Source organism: Panicum virgatum, chromosome 3K, assembly GCF_016808335.1.
Source record: "Panicum virgatum strain AP13 chromosome 3K, P.virgatum_v5, whole genome shotgun sequence".
In the NCBI taxonomy this organism is placed as follows: Eukaryota; Viridiplantae; Streptophyta; class Magnoliopsida; order Poales; family Poaceae; genus Panicum; species Panicum virgatum.
The window spans coordinates 63901226-63927978 of NC_053138.1; the positions used below are offsets into that span (position 1 = coordinate 63901226).

Below are 26753 nucleotides of genomic sequence, written 5' to 3' on the forward strand. Positions count from 1 at the left end.
GGAGACGCTGGTCGGACGAGGATGACCGATGACTCCATGAGGTTCGTGTTAGACGGCGAGGGACGCGGTGATGAAGATTGCTATTGCTAGAGCCATTTGAGAGGTAACAAAGAGGGTACTCGAGTTAAAAGGTGCGCTCAGGCTTGGTAAGCAGCCTAGAAGGAAAATTGGTTCGCTAGTTCATTAGTCCAACAATGAGTCAAACAGTTAAACTACGGTTTGATAACATCTCTGTATTTCTGGAATACTCGATTCAGAGCAAGCGAGTTGCCCGGGGGAGGTAGTAGAATTCAACCACATACCATGATTGAAATCCCCATCTATTTTCATTGGGTTGCCCATTTGGGCTGAGTTCCAGCCCGATATTTCAGGAGTTTCCGTCCAATATTTCGTGAAATATATTGGCCCTCAATTCGTACAAGATAGTGATTACAACAGTAATCTCATTTTGAGAGTTACTCTAGTTAAGGTATGCCGCTCCGGGCTGGATCTGGATCTGGGACAGGATCATGGCGCGGGCCATGTAGTCGGCCCGTGTAATGTAAACTATGGGGCGGGCTGCCCTGGAAGCTAGCGTTTTCCTTTTCCTTTTGGATGGAGACATTCTCTATCTCTATGTGGTGATGATTACACAACTTACATCCTGGGTTTAAGCCCAGCCCAGTATATATGATATGATACGGCCCACTCCCTTGCTTTATTTTGATGGGCAAATAAAACACTACCGTATGCTGCTGACATCTTCATTCATTCGTTTGTTCCTTCATTCATTACAATCGAAGAATCATCACAAAATAAAATAGTACTACTGTATTTTCGTGAAGGAAAAGTTGCCAAATGGAACATTAATTAATTAATAATTAATGTCCAAAGCTGGCTCGCTCAATCATCTATCTCATCATCAGCCTCTCAGCAGGAGGAGGGAGAGATGGAGGATCGTCGCCGTCGGAAACGAGAAGAAGAAGAAATCTCTAGTTGGTGTCGTCGTCCTGCGTGGGCAGCCAGTACCTGTTTGCGAGCCAGACGCCGTCGGCGACGACCTTTGCGCCGTCCTGGTTGCGGTGCCAGGCGTAGTAGGCGTGCGTCCGGTTCCTGATGTCGAGCGTGGCGTGGCCGAAGCTGGCCTCCCGGAACGCCGAGTAGCTCGGCTGCGGCTGCGTGAAGTTGTCGGCGATGCCCTCGATGTTGCCGCCGTCGCCGATGGTCACGTACACGGGCGCCGCCGCGTCCCTCGCCGGCGTGGACTTGCCGTTGACGACGTCGTAGGCGACGTTGGACACGCGGTGGCTGCGCTCGTACGCGTGGACGTGGCCGGCGAGGACGAGGTCGGCCCGGGCGTCGACGAGCCAGCGCTCGAACTGCACCCGCATCGTCTCGCCCTCCATGTAGTGGTAGCCGTTGCTGTTGTACCAGGGCGAGTGCATGAGCACGACCAGCCATGGGGTCACCTTGCGGTCGACGCGGCGGAGCTCCGCCTGCAGCCACGCCCACTGCGGCGTGTACTTGCCGTAGGCGGAGTAGGAGGCGAGCACGATGACGTGCGCCGAGGCCAGGCGCACCGAGTACCAGAAGGGCTCGGTGCTGCCGGCGGCGCGGTGCGGCGTCGGGTAGCGGTGGGCGAAGGGCTTGAAGGGCGTCGTCTCGCCCAGCTCCGGCGCGAAGTCCAGCTCGTGGTTGCCGGCAGTCCAGATCCACGGCTGGTAGGCGGCGCTGCGCTCGGCGAAGCGGCCCCACGTGTCCCACCGGTTGTTGTCGTGCAGCGGGTGGTTGTCGGCGTACGAGAGGTCGCCGACGTACAGCACGGCGTCGCCACCGTTCTGCTCGTAGTGCGACAACGTGATGTTGGAGTCGAAAGTCTGACCAAGGTCGCCTGCATTTGCATTGCATCAGTTTGTCAGGCTTACCTATCTGATCAATCTACCAGGGCTGTGTTTAGATCTTGGAAAAGACGGGAGAAAAAGTCACATCGGATATTGTAGTATACTGTAGTATTTTTCGTTTATTTGTGGTAAATATTGTCCTACCATGACCTAACTAGGCTCAAAAGATTGGTCTCGCAACGTACATCAAAACTATACAATTAGTTTTTTTATTTACCTACATTTAGTACTCCATGCATGAGTCATTTGCTATATTTAATGTTTCGATGTGATTTTGATATGATGGAAAGTTTGGATTTGGGGGGTGTTTGGATCTAAACACACCCCAGTTGCAGTTGGTACATTGGTCATGTTTGGTTTAGTATCACAACTACGACACACGATTTTCGAGAAAAGAATCTTCAATGCATGGAGTACTGAACGAAGTTTATTTGCAAAACCTTTTCACGAATATGTGTAACTTTTCGAGACGAATCTAATGACGGTAATTAATCGATGATTGTCTACAGTAATGCTACAGTAACCAACTTCTAATCGTGCGGTCAAAGACCTCATTAGGTTCGTCTCGCGAAATAGAGAATGGCTGTGGAGTTAGTTTTACAAATTGCCTTCATTTCATACCCCTAATTATTGGTCAAAGTTTTTGTGCTACTTGTGCTAGGCACAAACCAAATAGGGCCATTAGTAGTCAGTCGTTTGGGATTGTTCATTCAATCAATTCAATTGGTCCCTGGTCAACACGGCACGGCAGGCCGTGATTGAAAGAGTGACTGACTGCTACACTTGGCAGGCAGGCAATTCTTTCAGACTTTACTTTTTGTGCTCCAAGTTGACCGTGCTGATGGCAACCAGTATACTTGGGCAGACACTACTCTACTAAAAAATCAGCATGGTGATTGGGACATTACTAGTATAATCTCCATCTGTAAACAAACTATTAAGCACTGGATGGATGCTGGAATCGCAATCTCGTCGTATCCTGTTAAGCACTGGAACCTCGATTCGGTCGAACTGTATGTATCTTCACATGGCCGGCTGACTATGCTAATGAATGAATGAAGACGAAATGGGCACACAATTCAATATCATCTGGATCTCGCGATGCACTTACCTATGAGGCCGAACTTGTAGGGCACATCCGGCCCCGGCTTGGGCGGCGTGGTGAACCAGAAGGTCCTCACCGTGTGGCCGAACCCCATGGCGTAGTAGTACTTGGTGCTGTGCTTGAGGTTCCGGAGGACGCAGTGGTGGATGAAGCCGGAGGTGTAGTTGAAGTAGTCGTAGCGCGTGTGGACGCCCTCCGCCCGGAGCTCCAGCTTGTCCGGCGCGCCGCCGTACATGACCGTGCTGTTGCCCAGCTCGTTGGGGGTCACCCACGACACGATCATCGCCGTGCCGTCCTGGTCGCCAAGCGTGATGTGCACCTGCAGGCAGGCCAGGCCAGGCCATCAAGCAGATTGAATCCATCTTCCAATACATGGACATGGCAGGCTCAACTCAAGATGGAAGAAAAGGCAGGCAGAGGAGGTCGGAGATGGAGAATATTTACCTGCTGCGGCGCATTGTAGCCCGGCGGCACGCGGAAGACGTCGGCGTCCAGCGGCATGTCCGCCGTCGCCTCCAGCTTCCGCCGGTACCGGCTCGTCACCCCGGCGTCGGCGACGAGGAAGAGCGCGGCCACGAACGCCGCCAGGCCCAGGCACCGGCGACCGCCCAACATGCCGTCTCTGGCACCGGCAGGCAGGAAGGCAGGGCTCCCCTGCGTGCTTCCTTGTCGCTCGCGGCTCGCCCCCAACAACGATCTTGACTCGCTCAACAAGGAACAGAAAGGAGAGGAAAGAAAGAGTCTGCAACGCAACTGAGACGCAGGCTGGAGCCGTTTAAATAGTTGAGATGAGATGAGATCCCATTTGGAGATGAGGTCACGATTTTTCGGGGATTAACTCATCTCATCATAAACTAACTAACTGACTCGCTCAGTCTGCGGCGAATATCCCATTCATGTGCTTCGGCAAAGATGGGGATTTGTGCGCCGATGCATTTGATTAAGGTAGGTCTCTCTTTGACTTCTTTTTTTAGACTACTACTAGTAGTTTAGGAATTAGTACGAGTCTCGATCTCGTGGGAACAAGAAGAATACTATTGCGTTGCGTCTCGGCTGGAATTTATCTCTTGTCACGACTCACGAGGGCGAAGCCGGACAAATGAAATGCATCGCAGTCGTGCCGTGTGGCCGCGCCCACAGCGAAACAAACAAAGGCAGGCTCCATTTGAACCATCTTAACAACTCCGGCGATGGGGATGTCATACCGTGTAGTATAATACATATTTCCTTATCAGTTTATTAAGCAGTTTCATTGTAGCTCAGGATGAGAGAAATACTCGCTCCTCTCCTCCTTCACGGCCTCAGCCACTCAACAGTCAGCTACGGGCTACAGCATACATCTCAAAGGACCAGTGGACATGGACAAAAGGGGATCACATGCTGTGCCCAAGGCAAGCATAGGGAGGGGGGCATAAGAAACTCCAGTGGAGTGACTAAAACTCATTTTAGGTCCTGTTTGTTTCAAGAGACTTATGGGTCTAAACAAACAAACAGGTGGGATTTTTTTAGATCTAAAAATCCTTTAGAGTCTAAAATAAAAAAGACTCACAAGAGAGGAGGCTATTGAGACTTTTTCTCTAAGATTCCAACCTACCCCTCCCCCGGTCCCACATGTCCTCCCGCACCCGCGCCTCCACCCGTGACCCGGTGTGCTGTGCATGCATGCCGGTGTGCTGTGCATGCAGCAGGCGCATGGAGGGCAGAGAGTGCATGCTTTCTAGGGGTACTTTTGTATTTTTAGAGTTTATTTAATGACTTTTAGTCCCTCTAAGTCCCTTAACCAAACAGGGTGGGGCTAAAAGTTTTAGCCCAGAGACTTTTTTTAAGCTCATGAGTTTTTTCTAACCAAACAGGGTCTTAGTCACCAACTTTCCAAGTTTAGTCACCCAAAATGTATCTACTCCAACAGCACCGACTAAATAGACTAAAAATGGTGGGCTTTACTTTTGATAGTCTAAGAGCAACTCCAGTGGAGTGACTAAATTTGAGTGACTAAAACTTATTTTAGTCACCCATTTTTTAAGTTTAGTCATTTAAAATGTAGTCACTACTCCAGCAGCACCGACTAAATAGACTAAAAAATGGTGGGTCTTACTTTTGGTAACCTAAGTAGAGGGTGACCAAATTGAGGGGGTGAGAGAGGAAATTTAGTCACTCCCTCATTTTAGTCACCCAAATAGAGTCCCTGCTAGAGATGAAAATTTGAGCAAAATGACTAAAATGTGGGTTTAGTCACCCAAATAGAGGCCCTGCTGAAGTAGAGGGTGACCAAATTGAGGGGGTGGGAGAGGAAATTTAGTCACCCCCTCATTTTAGTCAGCCAAATAGAGACCCTGCTGGAGATAGAAATTTGAGCAAAATAACTAAAATGTGGGTTTAGTCACCCAAATAGAGGCCCTGCTGAAGTTGCTCTAAAGACCTGTGCTTTTTCAATCTTTAGAGCAACTCTAGTGGAGTGACTAAATTTGAGTGACTAAAACTCATTTTAGTCACTCAAAATATAGTCTCTACTCCAGCGGCACCGACTAAATAGACTAAAAAATGGTGGGCCTTACTTTTAGTAGGCTAAGTAGAGGGTGACCAAATTGAGGGGGTGGGAGAGGAAATTTAGTCACCCCCTTATTTTAGTCACCCAAATAGAGGTACTGCTGGAGATGAAAATTTGAGCAAAATGACTAAAATATGGGTTTAGTCACCCAAATAGAGGCCCTGCTGGAGTTGCTCTTATTAGCTCAACCTTTTTTATGCCCACTTGTTTTGTACACGAATTGTGGCCGTGCTCTTGCAAATGCAATCCCAAAAGGAAAAGGCTAATCATTTAGCATTTGACTTGTACTATAACCCTTGCATATATACAAGAGGAGGCATATCTCATATTCCTACTTTTCATTCTCATCTCAAAAGGTTGGACCTAGAATAATATACTCTTTTCTCGCTTTATTAATTTTCTCTTATGCCCTGCATTGCATCTAATAAAATGAAGTCGTACCAAGACAAGCAATATAATTGTAATTGGCGCGCGCGCAGAGAGAGAGAGAGAGAGAGAGCATGTGCCCTGTTTCTATGGTCCAATAATCCATCAGAGGCCATTGCCGAGAAAAATCAACCTTTGAGGACAAGGACTTGTGAATGAAATGAATAGGCACACACAGCAACATTGTTTGACCCTAGAAATGCATGCTAGTGCCATGGAAGTCCTTGTCATGCTTGACGGGGCTCTCTCCACATGATGCACGCATTGCAACTTGCAAAGACGAAAACGAAGACCAATGCAGGAGGCAGGAGGCAACCATCACATGTAGGCTTCATTAATTAATTTGATTAATCATCCATTCAATTCAGAGTATTGTTTTCGGCTAATTAAACGCGGATGTCAAAAGCATATTCGCATCCCATCTCATGTTGATGCCATGTCTCCATAGACTATTAGCATGCATTGCAGACTATATAGTAGGAGTATACTTTTGCTATAAATCAAATGAACTTCAAGCAAAGCCACCGAGCGAGCGAGTAAACACACCAATAATGTTTTCAAGGATGAACCGAGCGAGTCTGTATGATTCATACATCTTTTTTCAGCAATTTCCTTTCTGCCAAGTGAAATGAAAGTGGACGATCCTTCTTGTCAGGACCAGCAGCGAGAGATTCTTTGTGTCGCCGCGTCACCATCAAAAAAGCATCTTGAAAGTGGAGTTGCCGCAATTTCCATGGCTGGAAAAGAAGATAAAAAGAGCACCGGCCGATCAGTCAAGCTACTAGCTCTTTGCAAGCGGGCAAGCAAAGCCGAAAAGAAGGATTTTTTTCTTTTTCTTTTTTGTGATGGGTCCATGCATATCTTTGTTCCCTTTTCCTCTATCTTTCTCTGTTGAATTCCGCTCGACAATCACTGCGTTCGGCTGGTCTCCAGCCCTCCAGTGCTACAGTATTTCCCTCTCACATCACTCCAGCTCCAGCCACCAGTCAGGTAACAGTGTTTTTTTCTCACACCACACCAGCTCCAGCCTCCAACTCCAACATGGCGAACGCAGTTAATGATGGGGAAAAAGATGATTCACGTTCGTGGATTCTGGGTAGTTCGCATCTATCTAATCAAAGCAGAGCATCACTGGCCAGCCGGCATCCTTTGTGGGCTCAGCACTGTGACTGTGTGAGCTGCGATGCTCTGCAGTGCAGCCATGGGTTCTCTTCTGCTGGGCTCTTTTAATTCATAGCTGGCAAGGAAAGATGAGATGGTGACAGAGCTTGCGTGGCTCGCCGGCCCGGCGCTTCATGGGCTGAACATGCATGTATGTACATCACCGTGGCCTGCAACTGCAAATACACTACAGCCAGTTTCTGCAGTGCTCTTCCATAGAATTTGTGGTTACGAGCGGCGGACCGGTAGTTAAAATAGTACCTACACGAAAACACAAGTACATATCGGCCAATGTTGCAGCCAAAGAAATATATACCATCTTACTATTATTAATTGGAGGTTCCTTTTGAAGCCTCTAGATAAAGCAACCTAGAATCCTAGGTGGACAGTCTAAAAAATAGAGAAATCCTACAAATTCTCACAAAAATCAGAAACATCTGGCCATCAATTCGCCAACTCTTTCATAATAGCCATTGGATCTGCTATCTTTTATAATCAATTATCCACCTTTATCATTATGAAAATAGACTAAAGTAACCCCCTAAATATGTATCTAAATTACCCACCTCTGTCATTATAGAAATTAATCTAAAGTAACCCCTAATCTTCATGTAAATTACCCACTTATGCCATTATAAAAAATATCAAATAACCCCCTAAATTTTCATATATATTATTCAATGATAACATAATAAAAGTTAAAATCAACTCCAAATCTGAAAAAAAAATTATGTTATTATAATAAAATTTTAAAGCGCATCAATATAAAATTCTAAATTACTATTTCTATCATTATTAATATATTATTTATGTTATTATTTATATAAACATATATACTAGCCATAAGATGTTTGTCACCATATATTCATGTACAAGAGAAGAGATAAAGAATATCAATTTTCATGTTGTTCACATAGCTCAAACAAAGTGTTCAATTAAACATATATGGAGGTGTGACAAATATGTATCTTTGTAGTACTGGATTAAAATATTTAATTGGTTAAAAAGAGCGTAAGATAGATAATTATTAGATATCTCTAACTAGCCCGTACGGGTTGATAGACTAGTAATCCATAACCATAGCAGTTTGCTAAAAGTATGCCAGAATCAGATAGTACATGGTGACTGGTAATAAAACAACAGATCCGATCCCTGCATAATAATGTCACTGCCTTACAGAGAGGCGAGACAAACGAAATAGCAGCAGTCACCCCCCCCCCCCCCCCCCCCCCTCAATTTGCTCTCACAAGCAAGCTCCTGCATAGCCCAAAAAATTACATCTTATACCTGCTCACCAGCTCCATCATAGACCACACCTTAAAGCCTTTATTTGTCTACCTGCTACGACTCAACCTGGCTCTTACAAGTCTTCCTCCCTCACCTGCATCAAACAAAACATTATGGATTACTTTCTTCCCTAACAAGGTTAAACTATACTAGTTTTTCCTGACGACCATTAGTAAACGGAGTTCAAGCAAGAATTACTTGGGGCAATTGAGTCCCAGCTGCAAAATGTGATATATCACCTTGGGGTCAACCACAGAACCACATTATTTTTAAAATTACAAACAAAGACCAGATTCCTCCCACTGTTCACTTCAGGTACCTCATTTATTATCAGAGCAGGAGTAAATGGAAACAGAACACATCTTTTAAGCTGGGTCTAAGACAAAGAGACCAGAAAAAAGAAAAGTAGAGGGCATTATATAAGAGACCATATTTTCTTGTCACCAGCCAAAATCACATGGTGGCTTTATCCTTTTTATTTTTTCAACAAGTGAAGGTGCCAACAGTGCCTAGCGCTGAAACACTTGAGCATTATGCTCCAGCACTGAAACATGAAGGACGGACATGGCCTTTTTTGATTGGTTGCTCCATGATGCTGATCCACCAACTTGCAAGATAGTTGCTGCCAGTCCAGGATGCCAAAATCTGAGCCTCCTGCCAGTCCAAGATATTTGCACGTCCAGGCCTTCTAGACAATTTCGTTCATGTCTAAGAAGCATGATCCTAGAAACTGATTTGGCAGCCCAGAGTATTAAACTAACTAATAAAACTCGGATTATTTTATTAGTTTGGCATCTATTAACAATAAGCCAAGACCAAGCAAGAACTCTTGATCTCAAGAGGCACCTGAATATCCCAAGTGTGTTCATTGTGCCCCTCCTATTCCATAAAAAAATCCCTAGTGTGTTCATTTTGCCAATGAAAAGGTGGACACAAGTTCTTGAATCAAGGTGTATTACCTGTAATTTCTATCTCAATTTGTTTATCGTCCTGATCCTCTTAAACCTAAGACAGACCATATATATGTCGAAGCCACTCCCCCGTCCAGAACAAATCAGTAGCCTTTTAATGTATAAACTGTGTAATAAAAAAACATGTGTTCATTGACCTCAAACTCCTACATCATAATATCATTGGAGTTTTTATCAGGTTTTGGTGGACCAAATAAAGAGGAAATTATTATCAATATAGTTATTCTCAATTGTCTTAAACTCCAAATTAGTCAACTAACATTACCAAGTGTTTTTTATGAACTCAGAAACACGGATACGCCAGTGTAGGCGCGTATCCCGTGTCGGATACGTATCCGATACGGATACGGCACATATACAGCATGGATACATATCCGTGGCGTGTCCGCGTATCCCAGATTAAATGGGCCGAAAACTGAGGAATGGATACGTATCCTTGCCATCGATACGGCCCGGCCCAAACTTCTCCATGGAGGTAGGGGAGGAACCGCGCGGCTCACCGGCGGAGGGGCACGGGCTCGCCGTGGAAGAGGGTAGGGGAGGGGCGCCGCGGCTCCTCGCTCACCCTGCGGCCTTCTTCTCCTCCCGCTCGGGCACGTCGGTGGAGGGAGCCGCCGGGAGAAAGACGGAGGAGGGCGCCCCCGCAGCCATGGCGGAGCTCGCCATCTTCCTCCGCACCTCCCTCCATCCCTGCTCGCCGGCCGCGCGCGCCGCTCGGTCCGCCCGCGCTGCGCCGGATGGTGCGCCATGGAGGGGAGCAGACGGAGCAGGGGCGATGCGCCGTGGAGAGGGGAGCGGATGGAGCAGCGGCGCCCCCTTCTCCGGCAAGATTCGGCCGCGGGAAGGTCTCCTCCACTCTCCCCGGCGGCGGATCGGGGCCCAGCGGCGACGGATCGGGTCCTGCCTGGAGTAGAGCGCGAGGGGGAGGAAGAGTTGCGGCAGTGGCGGCGGCGGCAGTGTCGCTAGGAGTTGGATTGTTGGATAAATAGAGCTTAGGGCAAGTGGTGGGCTAGCTGGGCCGTAAAACAGCAGGCCGACGGCCCATCTCTTCCTAATTGCTATTGCAAGATAATTTACTGTTTTACAAACTTAATATGTGGCATTATTTATTTATTTAAAAAAATAGTAAAACGTATCCGCATATCGGGTTTTTTAGAAAATTGCCGTATGCGCGTATCTGTATCCTTCCGATACCGATACGCGTATCCGTATCCGTGCTGCATAGTTTATAAAGGCATTTATCAGTTCATCATTGTAACTTGGTACAGCATGCGGTCCTGTGATCGACTAAATATGCAGAGTTAGTAGTTACTTTTTTTTCAACAAAATAATAACATATACCGTACAGCCAAGCAGATGGAATTTGTAAGATAATACTCCCCCCGCTCCAAAATGTAGGTCGTTTTGACTTTTCTAGGTAGTGTTTGCTATGCACCTAGAAATAACATATGTCTAGAACTCTAGATGCATAGCAAAATATATTTTTTTCGAAACGAGGCTCGACCCCAATTCTAGAATTACAGAGTTAAGGTTTTTCAGAGACAGGCGTGAGCAAAGCTCGTTGGGGGGGGGGGGGGGGGGGGGTTGTAAAGAGCCCTAACTGACTAACTCGACTTTCAAGGTAGACCAGCCTGGAACGACACTACAAACCTTCACCCGGGATTCCCGAGTGGACACCTACCAGCTTTCCGATTTCATAGCAAAGTATATGAATCTAAAAATGTGAAAACGACCTACATTTTAGAACGGATGGAGTATATAATAAGTCTGTCACATGCATGTGCTGAGATACATATTGCCCGAATAAAGAGTTATAAGCAGCATTGCGTAGATGAAGAAAAAGTTATAAGCCTTGGTCAGATATTTGGATATTTCAGTAGGACGGTAGTGGCGTCTAAAGGAAAAGTTTTTCCTTTCATCAAGCCTGGCGATACCTTGCAGCTTATTGTCCTTGGTGCCAACAACAATGATCCATCCCTCACGGGCATTGCAATACACCTTGGTCAGGAAGTAAACGGTGACATGACCATCCAAGCCAAGCCCCAAGCCCAAGGTGGGATGAGAAGTGACCAGTCTACTCAAGGTCACCGCCGCTGCCTCCTGTGGATCAACGGTCAGCCCTGGCAGCGCCAGAAGCAGCTCACGATGCCTTGGGTTGTCAATGACCATGTTTCCGGCATCGATTGTGCAATCCTTCCATGAAGCAATCGGCACGGGCATAGTCCAGATGGTGGCTGTCCAGTAGTCACGGACATAGTCGCCGCCGCCGCCGCCGCTGCTGTCGTCGTCGTCATCAGAGCTGGAGTGGTGCACCTGCTGCCGTGGAGATGAAGATGATGGGATCACATTGTTGGCAGGACGAGTTCTTCTTCCCATCTCGACATACTTGATAAGGTGCGATTGGTCTGGGAGCTTGATGACGGTGATGTCCCGATGGCCACTGGAGCCTCCTCTGCAGAAGTAGCCCCTGTTGCACCTAGCAGGCTTGGGCAGCGGCATGTCCCGGAGCACGGGACTTTTTTTTTTTTTGAAATGGGAGCACGGGACTTTGATCAAGCACGTCGCAGAAGAGGATGCCCCTCCAGAGATCCACCTAGCCGACGGTGGTGGGTCCGAGCGCGATGGTCTTGGTGGTGCGGTGGAAGCCGAGCTCGGTGGCCGAGTCCGGGATGGGGAGCACCCTGTCCCTCTGCGGCTCCTGAACGCGCAGCAGCCTAGAGGTCCAGCGTTGCGTGCCGGAGTCGTAGAGCTCGAGCGTGAACTCGAGGGGGTCGAGGGTGTTCCTGAGGACGGCGATGACGTAGCGGGAGCCGGAGCAGCGCACGATGGCGGCATCCTGGTCCCGGAAGCCTTTGGTGGGCTTGGGGAGCCGGCGGAGGTCGGAGGCGCCCGGGTGCGGACGGGTCGTGTAGACGAAGTAGTCGAAGGTGGAGTGGTCCTTGACGACGGGGGAGCCCGGGATGGCGACCCAGAGGAGGGCTAGGTCGGCGTGCGTGCCAACGACGAGCGGGCACTACCTGACGCAGCGGACGGCGGGGGTGCCGGCGTCGGGTCCATAGATGGTGCCGACGTCGGGGCCGAGGACGGGGCCTGGGAAGTGGACGCAGAGGTAGGAGAGGCGAGGCGGGCGCGCGAGGCACAAGGAGACCTGGATGGGTGCGCCGTTGGTCATCCAGCCGGCGGCGGTGGTGGTGTTGGAGACGGCGTCGGCGGAGATGTATGCTGTGGTGTCGAGGATGACCGAGCTCGGGCTCAGGTGGCCGCCGCCGCCCTCCTCCTCCTCGGTTGGGAGGAGAGGCGGATCCAAGCACGGGAGGCACAGATCCATGGCGACGGAGGATAACGGCGCGATCCGATCCGATCTGACACCTTTGTTGTTTTTACTCAAAGAGGAAAATACACTCATGGACGCAAACCCTCATCTCTTTTGTTGTTTTTACTCGGCATCTGTTTCTCTCTCTCTCTTGAAGAATAATAACTTCTTCTTTTTTCTGTTTGTAGTCCGTCTTAAGCCTGCAAAAGGCTTCAGTTGTGTGAGGGTTTGGAGTTGTTTGTATTTCTTTATTAACGTTCTTTCTTGTAATAAAAATGAGGATTCGCGGAATTTGAAATATTTTAGTCTCTAAAAATGTTTGAACGACGACTTACCATTTTGGAGGGAGTATATAACTATATATCATGATGAACAAACTGGACGTCCAGCCATCTTATTTTCAACATAGATAAATATTCAAGTGCACATCTCATGTCCATGGTTATTATTGGGTACTAGATAAATATATATGCAGCACAATTAATTAATTAATTAATTTTCCTGCAGCTCGGGAAATTTATATATATATAATTGTATTACGCGTAGTAGGGGGTTTTTGAGACGGAGGCGTCGTCGTGGTTGGGCATGTGGTAGCGATTGGTGAACCAGGTGGCGTCCGCCGTGACCTTGTTGCCGTCGTGGTTGCGGTACCAGGCGTAGTAGGCGTGCGTGCGGTTCTTGATGTCCAGCACGGCGTGCCCGAAGCTGTACTCCCGGAACGCCGAGTAGGCCGGCTGCGGCCACGTGAGCTCGTCGGCGAGCCCCTCGATGTTGCCGCCGTCGCCGATGACGACGTAGACGGGCGCGCGGCGGTCGGCGACGGGCGTGCACCTGCCGTCGGTGATGTTGTACTGGATGTTGGAGAAGCGGTGGCTGCGCTCGTAGGCGTGGACGTGGCCGGCGAAGACGGCGTCAACGCGGGCGTCGACGGCCATCTTCTCGAACTGCACGCGCATCGGCTCGCCCTCCATGAAGTGGAAGTTGTTGCTGTTGTACCAGGGCACGTGCGTGCTGATGAAGAGCCACGGCGTGAGCTCGCGGTCGACGCGGGCGAGCTCCGCCTCCAGCCACTTGAACTGCGGCGTGTACTTGCCGAAGGCCGAGTAGGAGGAGAGAACGATGATGTGCGCCGGCCCCAGCTTCACCGAGTACCAGTACGGCTCCGACGACCCGCTCGCGCGGTACGGCGTCGGGTAGCGGTGGGCGAAGGGCTTGAACGCCGTCGTCTCCCCCAGCTCCGGCGCGTACTCCACCTCGTGGTTGCCGGCCGTCCAGATCCAGGGCTGGTACGCGACGCTGCGCTCGGAGAAGCGGCCCCAGGTGTCCCAGCGCCTGCTGTCGTGGAGCGGGTGCTTGTCGGCGTAGGAGAGGTCGCCGACGAAGAGCACGGCGGCGCCGGGGTGCTGCTCGTAGTGCGCCAGCGTGGCGTTGGAGTCGGCCGTCTGGCCCAGGTCGCCGATGAGCCCCAGGCGGAGCGGCGCGTCGGGACCCGGGCGGGGCGGCGTGGTGAACCAGAAGGTGCGCACCGTGTCGCCGTGCCCCACGGCGTAGTAGTACCGGGTGGCGTGGTCCAGGCCGGTGAGCGTGCAGTGGTGGATGAAGCCGGAGGTGTAGTTGTAGAAGGTGTAGCGCGTGGTGGTGCCCTCGGCGGCGAGGTCGAGGCGGCCCACGGCGCGGCCGTAGAGGACGGTGCTGTTGCCCTCGGCCTCCATGGTGACCCAGGACACGGTCATGGCCGTGCCGGCCTGGTCTCCCAGCGTGATGTGCACCTGCTGCGGCGCGTTGCGGCCCGGCGGCACGGCGAACACGTCCGCGTCCAGCGGCATGTCCTCGGAGGCCTCCAGCTTCCGACGGTACGTGCTCGTCACCCCGCGCGGGTACTGGTGGTGCGGCGCCGCCGCCTCGGCGGCGAGCACCGCGACGGCGAGGAGCACCGCGACGGCGAGGAGCACCGCGACGGCGGCGGCGGCGGCCTTCATTATCAATATTGTTCTTTCCATGGCCCCGGCGCGGTGGCCAAAAACTAAATTAATTATCAGGTAGAGCTTACTACGCCGGTGCTTGGTGCAAGCTACGTACTGCTAGCTAGCTAGGTTTAAGTAGACATGGGAGAGGAGGCATCAGCAGCAGCTGGCAGTGCAAGGAAGGATGATGGCCGGGGAACACGACAGAACAGTAGGCGTGTGGTTGCAGACGGCATGGATGTGGATCCAGGGACGGCCATGCATGCGCATCAACTTGTTTGGAGCTTATTAGCTCGAGATAGACATGATATCGCCCGGCCTGTCAATAATCTTGGACGAACGTGACACGTTTGTTCACAATTGAGGCCTTACAGAATCCGTCACATCGAATGTTCAGACACATGTACGGAGTATTAAATGCAGTAAAAAATAACTAACTACACAGTCTAACTGATTAGCACGAGATAAATTTTTAAGCTTAATTAGTTTATAATATTTATCTTATTATTTGGCCAACAAACGGAGCCTCCACGTTCGCTCTCAAGGCCTAAAAATTCCCATGTTAATTGGAAAAAAATAGAAAAATAAAAATTACCCACCACTGCCATTACGAAAAAATAGCCTAAAATACCTCTGTGTCTAATTAAAAATCACCCACCAATGCCATTATGAAAAATTAAATATAAAATACCATTTAGCTATGTATCAGTTATAAATATATACTATTAATAAAAACTAAAGCTAACAACAATCAATCAAAATAAAATAAAAATAAAAATAGTTATCTGCATAATATTATTAAAGCTCAACAAATCAAATTGTTATTATAGATAGATCATAGTTGAATTATTTTAATCAACAATAAGACATAATTTACGATAATGAACAGGATGATGTATGGTAAAAAAAATAGTATAACATTTAAGTAATGATACAACGACATGCAAATTTTTGAATTTTCAATACTAGCCGCGCAAATGCGCGGGCTATACGCCTAATTTGATATTATTTATCAAGTAACAACAAAATATGGTACAGTACCAAAATCAACAATTTTTCACGGACTAAACAGGGCCTGAGTGGTTTGTTGCCCAGCGTCAGGCAGCAGAGTGTGGCAGACAGTCGCCGTGCGATGCGCTCCATGCATGTCTGCTTCGATGCATTCGATGCTAATCTTGCATTATATTGCTTGGTATTACTAGTACACATATTATTGTCACGTGCATTATATTGCGCGCGGAGAAAGAGACCTCGATCAATCTGTCTCCGATCCTGACCTCACCTGGAGCGAGCGAGCCACGCGTCGTCGTCACTCGATATTTGCTTTGTCCCTGCTCCCTTGCTACGATTTTATTATTTCATTGCATTGCAGACAGATTAGATATCAATTACTCCGTCCGTTTCAAATTGTTGATCATTTTGACAAATATAAATACGTAACTTTTGTTATTCATCTACATGTAATATTTATCTAGGTGCGTAGCAAAAGCTATATATATCTTGTTATTCAAATTGTTGGAAATGAAGGAGTATAATGGACCATGCGTACGTTGGTTGTTCAGCTCTCGCTCTCTTCCATTATTGTACCGAAGAAATAGCACATCCATTATTCCTTCGTCTCGACTCGACTCGTCCATAGAATCCTTCATCATTGCTGTTTTTTTTTTCAAAAAACATTAAAGACTGGTGGCGTAGCTCGTCCAAAATTTTAGCTGACGCGGACTCCTTCAACAAACACAAATGATACCAAGAATGGTCACCTCCAGTGCAAGGATAAAACCTGTCAATTGGTACTTCAAGTCCCGTATAAGCAAAAACACAAACATTTGGATCAAAGAAAAATAGTTCCCTTATAAGATTAGTACCTCCATGATGTTCTTAACCACTTGCTTTTGAAGCTTGTTCTACCCCATTGGCCATTGCCCCAAACTCAACTAATGCAGCTTGAGCATCCAAAATTGGAAAACGGGTCTTCAAATCTGCACAAAAAACAGCAAAGCCTCACACCTAAGTACGTGAAATGCTAACAATTTGAATCCACCAAATATTTGATTTTACCTCTTCGTTACCATCTTCTTAATTATTCCCAATCGGAATACGAAAGATTGGGGGCACCGTCACACCTCTTCAGCCAACTGCAGAAACGGTGTCTCTCTGAGCCAATCTTTGATTGGGCCACAAATTATTCTGTTTTCTTTTCTCTTCCCAATTTTCCAACCGGCTTCTTTATAGAAAGAATATTAGGCCCACCATCTATTCTGAGGCCTGTTCTGACTGATATCTTTTTTCTGTCATCCTTGCGCCATCCTTCCCGTGGGGATCATCGTGTTATGGCCTTTGAAGCCCATCTCCCTCCCCAAGGCCCAATTGAGCTACAGCAGTGGCAGGCAAAATGGCTTGTCGTTTGCGATATCTCCAAGAGTTTGCTAAATGAGGTTGACATTCTAGAAAATTTGGCAAAACAAGAAAAAATAGCCTCCAACAGTTTGGCAACCAACTTGACATTTTTGGGAACTTGACAAATTCTACCCCTTCGACACGCATATATGCGCGTGCGGAAACGCTTTGGCATCGCGGTCTCCGTCGTCTTCGCAACTCTCGGACAGAGGCGGAGCACGTACAGACATGACTGCTGCTTCCTCTTCTACCTCGTGCTCTCTCCTGCTGCAGTTAGTCGCTGACGACGCTGGCGCCGGCCGCTCTGCGCACCTGACCGCCCGCTTCACCCACGTGAGGCTGACGGAGTCGCAGTCCACTATTGCCGCCGCCGCCCTCCAGCACGCCGTCGAGCTCCCCTTTCCGACCCTCCTCTTCCCAAGCTCGACCCCAAAATCGGTTCCTCTAGCCTCCGTGAAGCCCTTCTCCCTGTCCTCCCTCGCCGCCGGCTTCACCCGCGTGAGGCTGACGGAGTCGCATTCCGCCATTGCCGCGCCGTCCTCCAACTCGCCGTGGAGCTCCCCTTTCCGACCCTCATCCTCCCAGGCTAAACCCTAAAATCGGTTCCCCTAGCCTCCGTGAAGCCCTTCCCCTGTCCTCCCTCGCCGCCGGCTTCACCCGCGTGAGGCTTACAGAATCGCAGTCCACCATTGCCGTGGCGTCCTCCAGCTCGCCGTGGAGCTCCTCTTTCCGACCCTCCTCCTCTAAAGTTAGACCCCAAAATCGGTTCCTCTAGCCTCCGTGAAGCCCTTCCCCCTGTCCCCCCTCGCCGCGGGGCCCCTCGCCGCCGGATTTTGGCTGGCCATGTCCGCCCCTCCCCTGTACTCCTGCCAGGGACCCATTTGCAATCGCCCAAAAAGATCCAGGGGCCTAACTTCAAAGGTTGTGTTCTTGTGGGCCTTTTTTCTCATTTTGCTAAGTCCAAAATAGCAAACTCTTGGAAATAGTCTTCTTTTTAGCAAAAACGCTTAAAACACTCTTCCAACAGTTTGGCAAACGACTTGGCAAAATATGGCAACTTGGCGAAAACCTTCTCTCTCCGTGTATATTTGGCAACTTGGCAAAGGGCTTGGCAAATCCTCTCCCTGTTTGCATGCTGCGTACTGACCACGAAAATAAAGTCTTCTCTCTGTTTGCATGCTGCCTATTGTCTTTTTTTTTTGCCAAGTTCGAAATAGCAAATTATTGGAGAGAAACTGTTTTTTACAAGACAAATAGTTTTGGGAGTTGGCAAATTACAAGATTTGCCAAGTAGAATATGGCAAACTTTTAGAGATGCTCTAGCTAGTAGATCAGAATTCGGATGCGTGCTGTGCTGTGCTGCTTCTCCATGTATGTCAGTATGTGGGTGGCCAAAAAGTTTTGGGTTCTAATGCATGCCTGATAAGTGCCTTTCCATTTGACTTGCATGATGAGCAGTTGATCAAAGTGCACATGAATCATTAGGGCATCAAATTGATGAAGGAAAGGTGCTTCTTTCAAGTTGTATAACATGGTCATATGTGTAACACCCGGGTGTTAATCACCTGTAGTTAAGGTTAATCATGTGTTTGGTATCGTCATTAACACTAACTGTGCATGCATAAAATATTTTTTAATTACATTTTGCTAGCTTGTTAACACATGAAATGAAATGATGACTATTTTTCAAATCCAATGAAACATGTTTTAAAAATAATTTTTAAATTCTTGCTCAAATAAACTTTTGCCTAAAAACAAACTTGTAGAGTTTGGAGTGGTGAAAAACTTTTGTGTTTATGGTTTTTTTTAAGTTTCAGCACAAAATTTGAAGAAAACTTTTAATTTTGCTTTGAAGAGGACATTAATGCTTTGGTTTTAACATTTCAAATTTTAAACCATGATTTGATCTTCAAATGAAGTTTTGCCTAAAACAAAAGTTGGAGGAAATCAAATTTTGAACAACTTTCATTCTTGGAATTTTTTGAGTTTCTATATGAAAATTTGAGTTTTGGACGGTCAAAATTGAGCTAAGCTTCGTTGAATCTTTTTCTCTTTGTTCACTGCTCCCGGCGCTCATGTCGCACGCCCACGCGTCATCACCGGTGACCTCCACGCACCAGCCGCCCGAGGACGCTCCCTTCTACAGCCTTCCACGGCGTTCATGCCGTCCTTATCTATCTGCGAAGCCAACTCGCTTTTTCCCTCTCCACTCTCGCTCTCTCCCCGAGCCGAGCTCTGCTCGCGCGAACGCCATCGCCGCGCCGCTGCCCGCCTATGCGCGCACCATGGCCGCCTGCCTGCGCTCGAGCTGTGCCGCCGCCGCGCCGGCCGAGCTCGCCACCGCCACTGCTGTCATGGGCCGCAGGAGCGCCGTCCAGTGCTGGCCGCCAAGCGCGCCGGCTCCGCCGGCCTTGCAGAGCCACGCGCCGCCCGCCATGGCCGCCTGAAGCTCCTGCTCACCGCCGCGCCCCCACCTCCGACCATCCCCCACCCAAGCCAAGCCTCTGAACGGGTTCCTCTCGTCGCGCTGAAGCTTCCCAGCCTGACCCCGCTCGTCCTCCATCACCGGAGCACCGCCGTGCGCCGCCACTACGGCTGCCGGGCCACGGCCACCGCGGACAGCCCGCCTCCGGCCGCCTCCTGCCGCGCCGGGACCACCCACAGGTAGCTCTCGTCGCCCTCATGCTCACCCACCCCTCCCTTGCCGCCGGCCGGCCACCACCTCGCCGGAATCGAGGTCCCCGTGAGCTTCCTCTGTTTCAATTTCCGCCCAAGGGCCTCGTGCAAGAATAGATAGAATTCCAGGGGGTTTTCTGCGAAGTTTGTGACTCATATGAATAGTGCTGCAAATGGTTCTTTTGTAATAAATTGGCTGAAACTTTGAAAAATCATACTAAATCATAGAAAAATCAGAAAAATACAAACTAAAATTTGTTGGATTCCTTGTTCTAAGATCTACAACTTTCCTTACAGGTTGATCTTCAGTTTCTAAATAGTTTTTGCTCTAGTTTAAATGTTAGTTTAAGTGGTTGCAAGCTTTGAAAATGCATAGTAAATAGTAGAAAAATGGTAAAAATGTAAAACTAGTTGGGTTAGCTTTTTTTTCCATGTATAACTTAGGAAAAATATTTAACCTGCTAGTTGTTTAATATTTCTGTGATGTATTGATTTAATCATGGTTAATGCTTGTTTTCGCTTGTGTGTTTAATATCTACAGCTTTTGGATGTTCAAAAATTATGAAATTTATGCAGTAGCTTACTATTTACATGTATAGTCCACTGTAAAAATTTCATGTCCAAAAGCTATGTACATGTGTGTAAATCTATTTTTATTCAGTTTGTCTTGTTGAGGCTAAATAAATGCTTCCGATTATCAATAATTATTGGTAAATTTTTGTTGCATGCTTTATTGATACCTTAACCTTCTGGTAAAATTTTGCTACTATGTTATGGCTGCAAGTTATGTTTTCTCCTTTGTTTAGTTCATAGCTAGAGCTTTTCCTTCCAATGGTTGCTAGTTAATACTTCTCTGCATGTTTAAATGCAGCAGCTAACTTCTTGTTCATGTGTGAATAATGTTAACCCTGTTAGGACCAGTTGTTATTTACCTTGCCTATGCTTAGTCTCTCTAAATAGGTTAGTGATACTTCTTGTAGGAAACACTTCAGGCTAAAATAAATTGAACCTGATTTCTCTTATTGCAGCACCAACCCTTTTGCCTTTTGAGTTTGTTTGTTGTGTTTACTCGATAAATGATTGCACAGTCATGTCTTTCCTTTAATCGCATTGCATTTGCATCATTGCATATCATCTAGGTACGCTAGATGTGTGACACGTGGAACCAGAGGGCAATGTTGAAGCCGAGAAAGAAGATGGTGCACGGGTGGATCAATCCAGAAGACGGAAGGACCGACTGGAGTGCATGCTTGGACTGGGATGATGTCAAGCCGATGCAAGACTACAAGCTAACTAACTGACTTTGTGTCAAACCCAGGCAAGCCCCGGAGCATAACCCCTAATTTGAGTATTCAATGTTTATTTAAGTATTTGTGCATTTACGTTTTTAGGAGTTGTATAGAGCCCTAGTATGCATGTTTCTCCCTAGGTACCTATGAGTCTATACTAGTATACAGGTGTCGTTAGTATTGCCATGCTTAACTAGGATCCGGTAGAAGTCGAGTGATTGCTGTCACTCGCGAGCTATAGGTTTCTGTTACTATGGCAATGTGGCTTGAGAATGAATCAATGAGAAAAGAGAAATGGAGACCGGGCGGAGATGATTTTGGTTTTGGATATGGAATGGAGAGAAAGTAAGCCTCCGCCTGTGTCGATTGAGGACTGTACCGTTGTTGGCCCTGCTGACCGAGTTTGAACAGTACTAACCACATGCCGGAAGTAGGAGGTAGTCGAAACCGATAAGCTAATTACCTGATTTACAACGATACTTTGAATCGCGACCTGCTACTCTGGGAGTGGGATGATGGAGGGTGTTGGAGTGTATGTCGCCTCCGGGTTCTCTGGGAGTTCGCTGTGAGGGGCCCTTCACCCGGGTTTTGGCAGGCGTGATTCAGACATCGGGGTAATGATGGGAACAGTTGACGTGTGTGGCCCGTCGTGGTTTGCATGTGTCGTGTGAGTTAGGTCCACCTTGCAAGGTTAAATCGGATCGATTCGCAGTCTCTCTCGGTTAAGAGAACCTTGCTCACTGCGTCATATCATAGTAAAAGATTGAAATGAGATTGGAAAGTTGAGATTATGAGATATGACTGTGGTACTCTAAAAAGACAATGTGATCAACCATGCGCGCTCTAGATATTCAGACAAACCTAGTTGGTATTTGTATGATAAATTTGAGCTAAAATATTGAAAGTAGGGAAAATTCGATTCATGCCACCACAACTCCGTGAAATTGGATTTCACGTTGAAAATCATGCCACTCAATGGCATGAATTTCAACATGAAATCAAATTTCAAGAAGTTGTAGTGGCATGGATCCAACTGACCCTTGAACGTAAGGATCCACTATTAGTAGCTTTTGAGCAAAATAACTCCAGAGCCAAAAAGCTTTGCATGTCTAGGAGTCGGCTAAGTATATACCACTAGTCGGGTAAGCCTTGCTGAGTATTATTATACTCAGGGTTTGTTGTTATCCTGTTTTCAGGTAGCTGCTGCTGGTTGGAGCTAACCAGGATTCACATCGGTGGGCTCGATGTGACGTCCTCACGTCATCGTAGTTATCGTTGTTTTTTCTAAACTAAACTTCTATTTAATTTCCGCTGCATTTTGAACTCTGATATTTTATGTAAATTTGTTTGCAAAACTCCGCATTGTAAATTAAATTTGAGAACTTTTAGCTGCTTGTAATCATCTGTGCTCATCTTCGTGCGAGACTTCCAGTGTTTCCGATCTTTAACCCAACATGCTGCCGGATTACACCGTTTTAAATGCGTGTTTACTTGATTAACGCTTAAGATGATAGTTAGCGCACTTAAATCAGTTTAATTTGGGTGGTTCTGTCACAATATGTAATGAACATGGCACCTTTTATGCCATTTTGAGTGATTTTGGTGATCGTATGACAACGCAATCAATGAGATTAATGGTTTTGTTAAGTGAATATTTCTAGATCCTAGGGATGAAGTAAAAAGATCATGCAAAGCAATACACGAAGAAAAAACTCAAAGAAACGCTGAATTGGATGAGTTCTGCAGAAAACAGGAGCACCGGAAGAACCGATGCCTATAGCATCGGTGCATCCGTTGGTTGTCGGAAGTTCTGACGCCCTGGCATCGGTGCAAGTCTGAGCACCAAATGGAGATCAAGCGAAGACTAAGTCAAGATAGCCTGGTCACCGGTTAAACCGGCGGCGTCAAGCTAGGCATCGGTGCATTGGATGTACTATGTTCCAGAGACGATGTCAAACCAACAAGAGCCAAGCCTTCAGCACCGGTTGAATCGGTGGTGCTTCGGAGCATAGCACCGGTGTAATGACTTCAGCAGAAGAGAAAGAGGTCCAACGGTTAGTTGAGTGCTGTGAGTGACCGGTTTAACCGACACATAGTCATCGGTTAAACCGATAGTGCTGCAGACCGTGCATCAGAAGCTCAACGGCTACTTCAGGTCTGAGAGTGATCGGATGAACCGACGCCACCCCATGCAGAGGCATCGGTTCATCCGATGGATGCTGATTTCTGCTGACAGTTGGAGCAATTGCTACAAGACTTGGTGGCCTATATATGCCTCACCCCGGCCATTTTGAGTTTGCTGGAGTTGATGGACATCCCACTCACACCCAAGAACACCTCCAAGCCATCCAAGAGTATAGAGATCAAATTCTTAGTCCTTAGCACAAGCTTAGTGAGTGTTATGTTGGGGGCGTCACCTTCGGCCATCGACCGAAGGCCCGCGCACAGCTTGAATGCCATGACATGGTCTTCTGCCAGCACGGCAAGCCGAGCGAAGAGAGGCAAAGATCAAAGCGCCAAGGGCGAAGACGAAGCCGAGCGAAGAGAGGCGAAGAACAAGGCGCCGAAGGCGAAGACGAAGCCGAGCGAAGAGAGGCGAAGACCAAGGCACCGAAGGTGAAGACGAAGCCGAGCGAAGCGAAGAGATTCGAAGACCAAGGCGCCGAAGGCGAAGACCAAGGCAAGCGAATCGAGGCGAAGGCCGATGCGCCATTCGTGAAGACGAAGACCAGCAAAGGAAGGCGTAGGGGAGCGATCACTTCGGAAGCCGCGAAGGGATCGTGTTCGCCGGATGATGATGTGCGAACCTAGGCCTGGTGGGCTGTAATGGGCCCAATGGGCAGAAAGGGGCCTTTATGTAATCTTCTAAGTGATGTAAAAATACGGTTGTGCCCCGAGAATATACCGGGAATATAGTTGTTAGGGGGTATTACAATGTAATAACGAAGGGTGGTAGGTGAACCGTCACCTATAAATACCCGACCTCTGTACATTGATGGGACACATTGAATGCAGGGAGAGTTGTGCTTAACTGAGCGAAGCCTTGTTTCCGTTTTGGAGTTGTTCTCTTCGATAGGAGCACACTTTTCCTCACTGTTGTAGTGTTCGTCCATTTCGGAGGCACTCTCCACCAACAGTTTGGCGCCCACCCGTCGGTTCGACACATCACGCCACACCACATGGTGGCGAAGAAGAAGGGAGACGCTACTACCACTTCGACAGACACGACAACAATGACAACTCCGCAAGACGAAGCCGCCCCCGGACAAGAGCCCGCAACCGGCAATGAAGACATCACCGTCGAAGACATCGCAGAAGGCCAACACGAAGTTGCTCTGCTAGACCTTGGCATCTCTGCCGAAGACATCGCTACTATGCGAAGGGTTGATGCTCGCCTCGAAGAGGCACGAAGAGCCAAGATACAAGCTCTTCAGGAAGAATCTGCGGAGCCTCAGATCATCACGAGGGCAAAGGGGAAGGAAATAATGCTGACTGAAGCAGAAAGGCAAGAGCAGTACAACAAGCTGCAGGAAGAAGAACTTCGCTGCAAGGCGTTACATGAGAAGGTCAGAGCACAACGGCTGATGCTCAAAAAAATGCAGGCACCGCAGCCGCCGCGGCAACTGTCAAAGGGCACGGTCGCAACGAACCCACCAAGAAACGCAAGGGTCCGAACAAGGACTATACCAGTCGAAGAGATCTCTGACCAGTCTGAGCCAGAGGAGGAAGGGTATTATCGAAGGGTCCACCTGCGAAGAACGCCATTGTCCGAAGAGTTGGAAGAAATACAATGGCCTCATCGACTCAACCCAGCAGTACTGCCTCAGTTTGATGGTGAGTCTGACCCCGAAGAGTTTCTCCTAAAATACGAAGCCACCATAGAGGCAGCTGGAGGAGGAACAGCGTGCAAGGCGAAGGCACTAGTCCTTGCGCTGCGAGGATTGGCTCAGCGATGGTATGCAAACATACCCCCAGTAAGCATTTTATCATGGAACCAGGTTCGTTCCCAGTTGCGCTCAAGTTTTTGAGCCGTCAGACCAGACGAAGTCACATCCTGTGATTTCCATAACTTGAAGCAAGCAAGCATGACTTTACAAGAGTACCTTCAGAGCTTGATAAAGCTTCGCGCAAGAGGGCCAGACGTCACTGACCAGAGCATTATCGACTCAGTAGTCAATGGGATCAGCCTTGGCCCATGCGGGGAGTACTTATCCCGGCGTAGGCCGAAGACAGTTACCAAATTGTTCGAGATTATGCAAGAATATTGCATATCAGACCGTGCAAAGAGGCAAAAGCTTGAAGAAATGAATGAGAAGAGGAAGAAACAGCAAGAGGTCGCACCAGAAGCCATGGCATTCCGACCAGTCGAAGCAAAGAACTGTCAATAGTGTCTCCGAGGAGGAGTCACGTGAAACCAGGCACCACAAGAACAAGGGCGGCAGAGACCAACGCGAAGACAGATCTAGCCGCGGAGACAGATCCAGCCGTGAAGATAGATCTAGCCGCGAAGACAGGACCAGCCATGATAACAGGTCCAACCGCGAAGACAGAAACAATCGCGAAGACCATTACCAAAAAGGCCGAAGAGAAAAGGGGGGCCGAAGGGAAAAAACACCATTTTGCTATTTCCATAGGAAGGACCAAGGTCATTGGACCAATGAATGCCCAATCGCAATTGAAATGAAGGCAGAGCTCGAACACAAAAATTCACAATAAGCAAAACCAGTAAATTACACTTCGCAACCACCGCGTCCAGTTCCTTTTCCACAAACCACCTGGACCCCAATGCCAAATTGGCTAGTATCATACCCAGTTTACAACTACAACCCATCATACACACCTCCAATGTCATTGCCTTCGCAACAATCCATGCCACCACCTTCGCACCAGTCGATGCCGATGCTACCCGCTCCGCAGTACGCCAACACATGGTCAAGGAGCTCCACGCCTCTACCCCCACCACCGAAGATCGAGCCAGGAGAGATACCGGAAAGAGCAGGCGACGGACCATCCGGAAGCATGGTTAACGTCATCAACGCCATCTCCGGAGGATCCAATGAACCGGTTCATGAGACGAAGAGGCAACGCAAAGAATACTTCAGAACTGTCTCTCATGTGAGCGAAGGCAAATGCTTCCGAACTCTGTGGTCACATGTCCCCATAACTTTCACACAGGCAGACCTTCGGCTGCAACACTACCCTCACAATGATCCCCTTGTCATCAGAGCCAACATCGGCAAGAATTCAGTACACTTCGTCGGGAATGATGTCGGAAGGATGTTGGCGTTCCTTAAGTACCCACTTTATCCCTTGTTTATCCTTGATAATATCATGAAATTAATATCAAAATCACTAACCGTCCTAACCCCAGCCTAATTATTGGTCATTTTCACACTTGCACATATATTTTGGAGGAACTTCGTTTTTGCAGGTTTTTGGCCTATTTTGGAGCATGAAATGACGAGGCCCGTGATCGAGCACTAACACGGAGAAAGATGAAGGCCAAAGCCCAAAGGAAGGACCAAAGCCCATGTTGATTCGAAGCCCATTCAAGCACATCCATCCTCCAAGAGAGCCCAAAGGACCAAGCCCACGAAGATGAGATCAAGATACTTCGGGATTAAGCAAAGCAAACGAAAATTTAAGGAAGGATTCCCTATCCTATCCTTTCCTCGAAGATATCTCCAAGATAACGACATCCAAAGGGGTGCAATCGTGAAGGACATAAACTCTAGA

General features: G+C 48.1%; 4 protein-coding genes across 4 annotated transcripts; all 4 read right to left on the minus strand.

Moving 5' to 3' along the window:
- Nucleotides 1-666: 666 nt before the first annotated feature.
- LOC120700256 (purple acid phosphatase 2-like) lies at nucleotides 667-3989 on the minus strand. The gene is made up of 3 exons (XM_039984480.1): nucleotides 3430-3989; nucleotides 2992-3304; nucleotides 667-1870 (listed from the first exon to the last, which is right to left on the minus strand). The coding sequence occupies exons 1-3, from the start codon at nucleotides 3598-3600 to the stop codon at nucleotides 972-974; spliced, it is 1383 nt and encodes a 460-aa protein (XP_039840414.1). The 5' UTR covers nucleotides 3601-3989; the 3' UTR covers nucleotides 667-971.
- Nucleotides 3990-11116: 7127 nt separating this feature from the next.
- Nucleotides 11117-12058, minus strand: LOC120700259. The gene is made up of 2 exons (XM_039984485.1): nucleotides 11926-12058; nucleotides 11117-11894 (listed from the first exon to the last, which is right to left on the minus strand). The coding sequence occupies exon 2, from the start codon at nucleotides 11875-11877 to the stop codon at nucleotides 11149-11151; it is 729 nt and encodes a 242-aa protein (XP_039840419.1). The 5' UTR covers nucleotides 11878-11894; nucleotides 11926-12058; the 3' UTR covers nucleotides 11117-11148.
- Nucleotides 11211-12813, minus strand: LOC120700260. The gene has a single exon (XM_039984486.1). It carries the CDS (start codon nucleotides 12782-12784, stop codon nucleotides 12392-12394), a length of 393 nt encoding a protein of 130 aa, XP_039840420.1. The 5' UTR covers nucleotides 12785-12813; the 3' UTR covers nucleotides 11211-12391.
- A 235-nt stretch (nucleotides 12814-13048) lies between these two features.
- Nucleotides 13049-14852, minus strand: LOC120700258 (purple acid phosphatase 2-like). Its single transcript, XM_039984484.1, has one exon. It carries the CDS (start codon nucleotides 14689-14691, stop codon nucleotides 13228-13230), a length of 1464 nt encoding a protein of 487 aa, XP_039840418.1. The 5' UTR covers nucleotides 14692-14852; the 3' UTR covers nucleotides 13049-13227.
- Between the last annotated feature and the right edge of the window lie 11901 nt (nucleotides 14853-26753).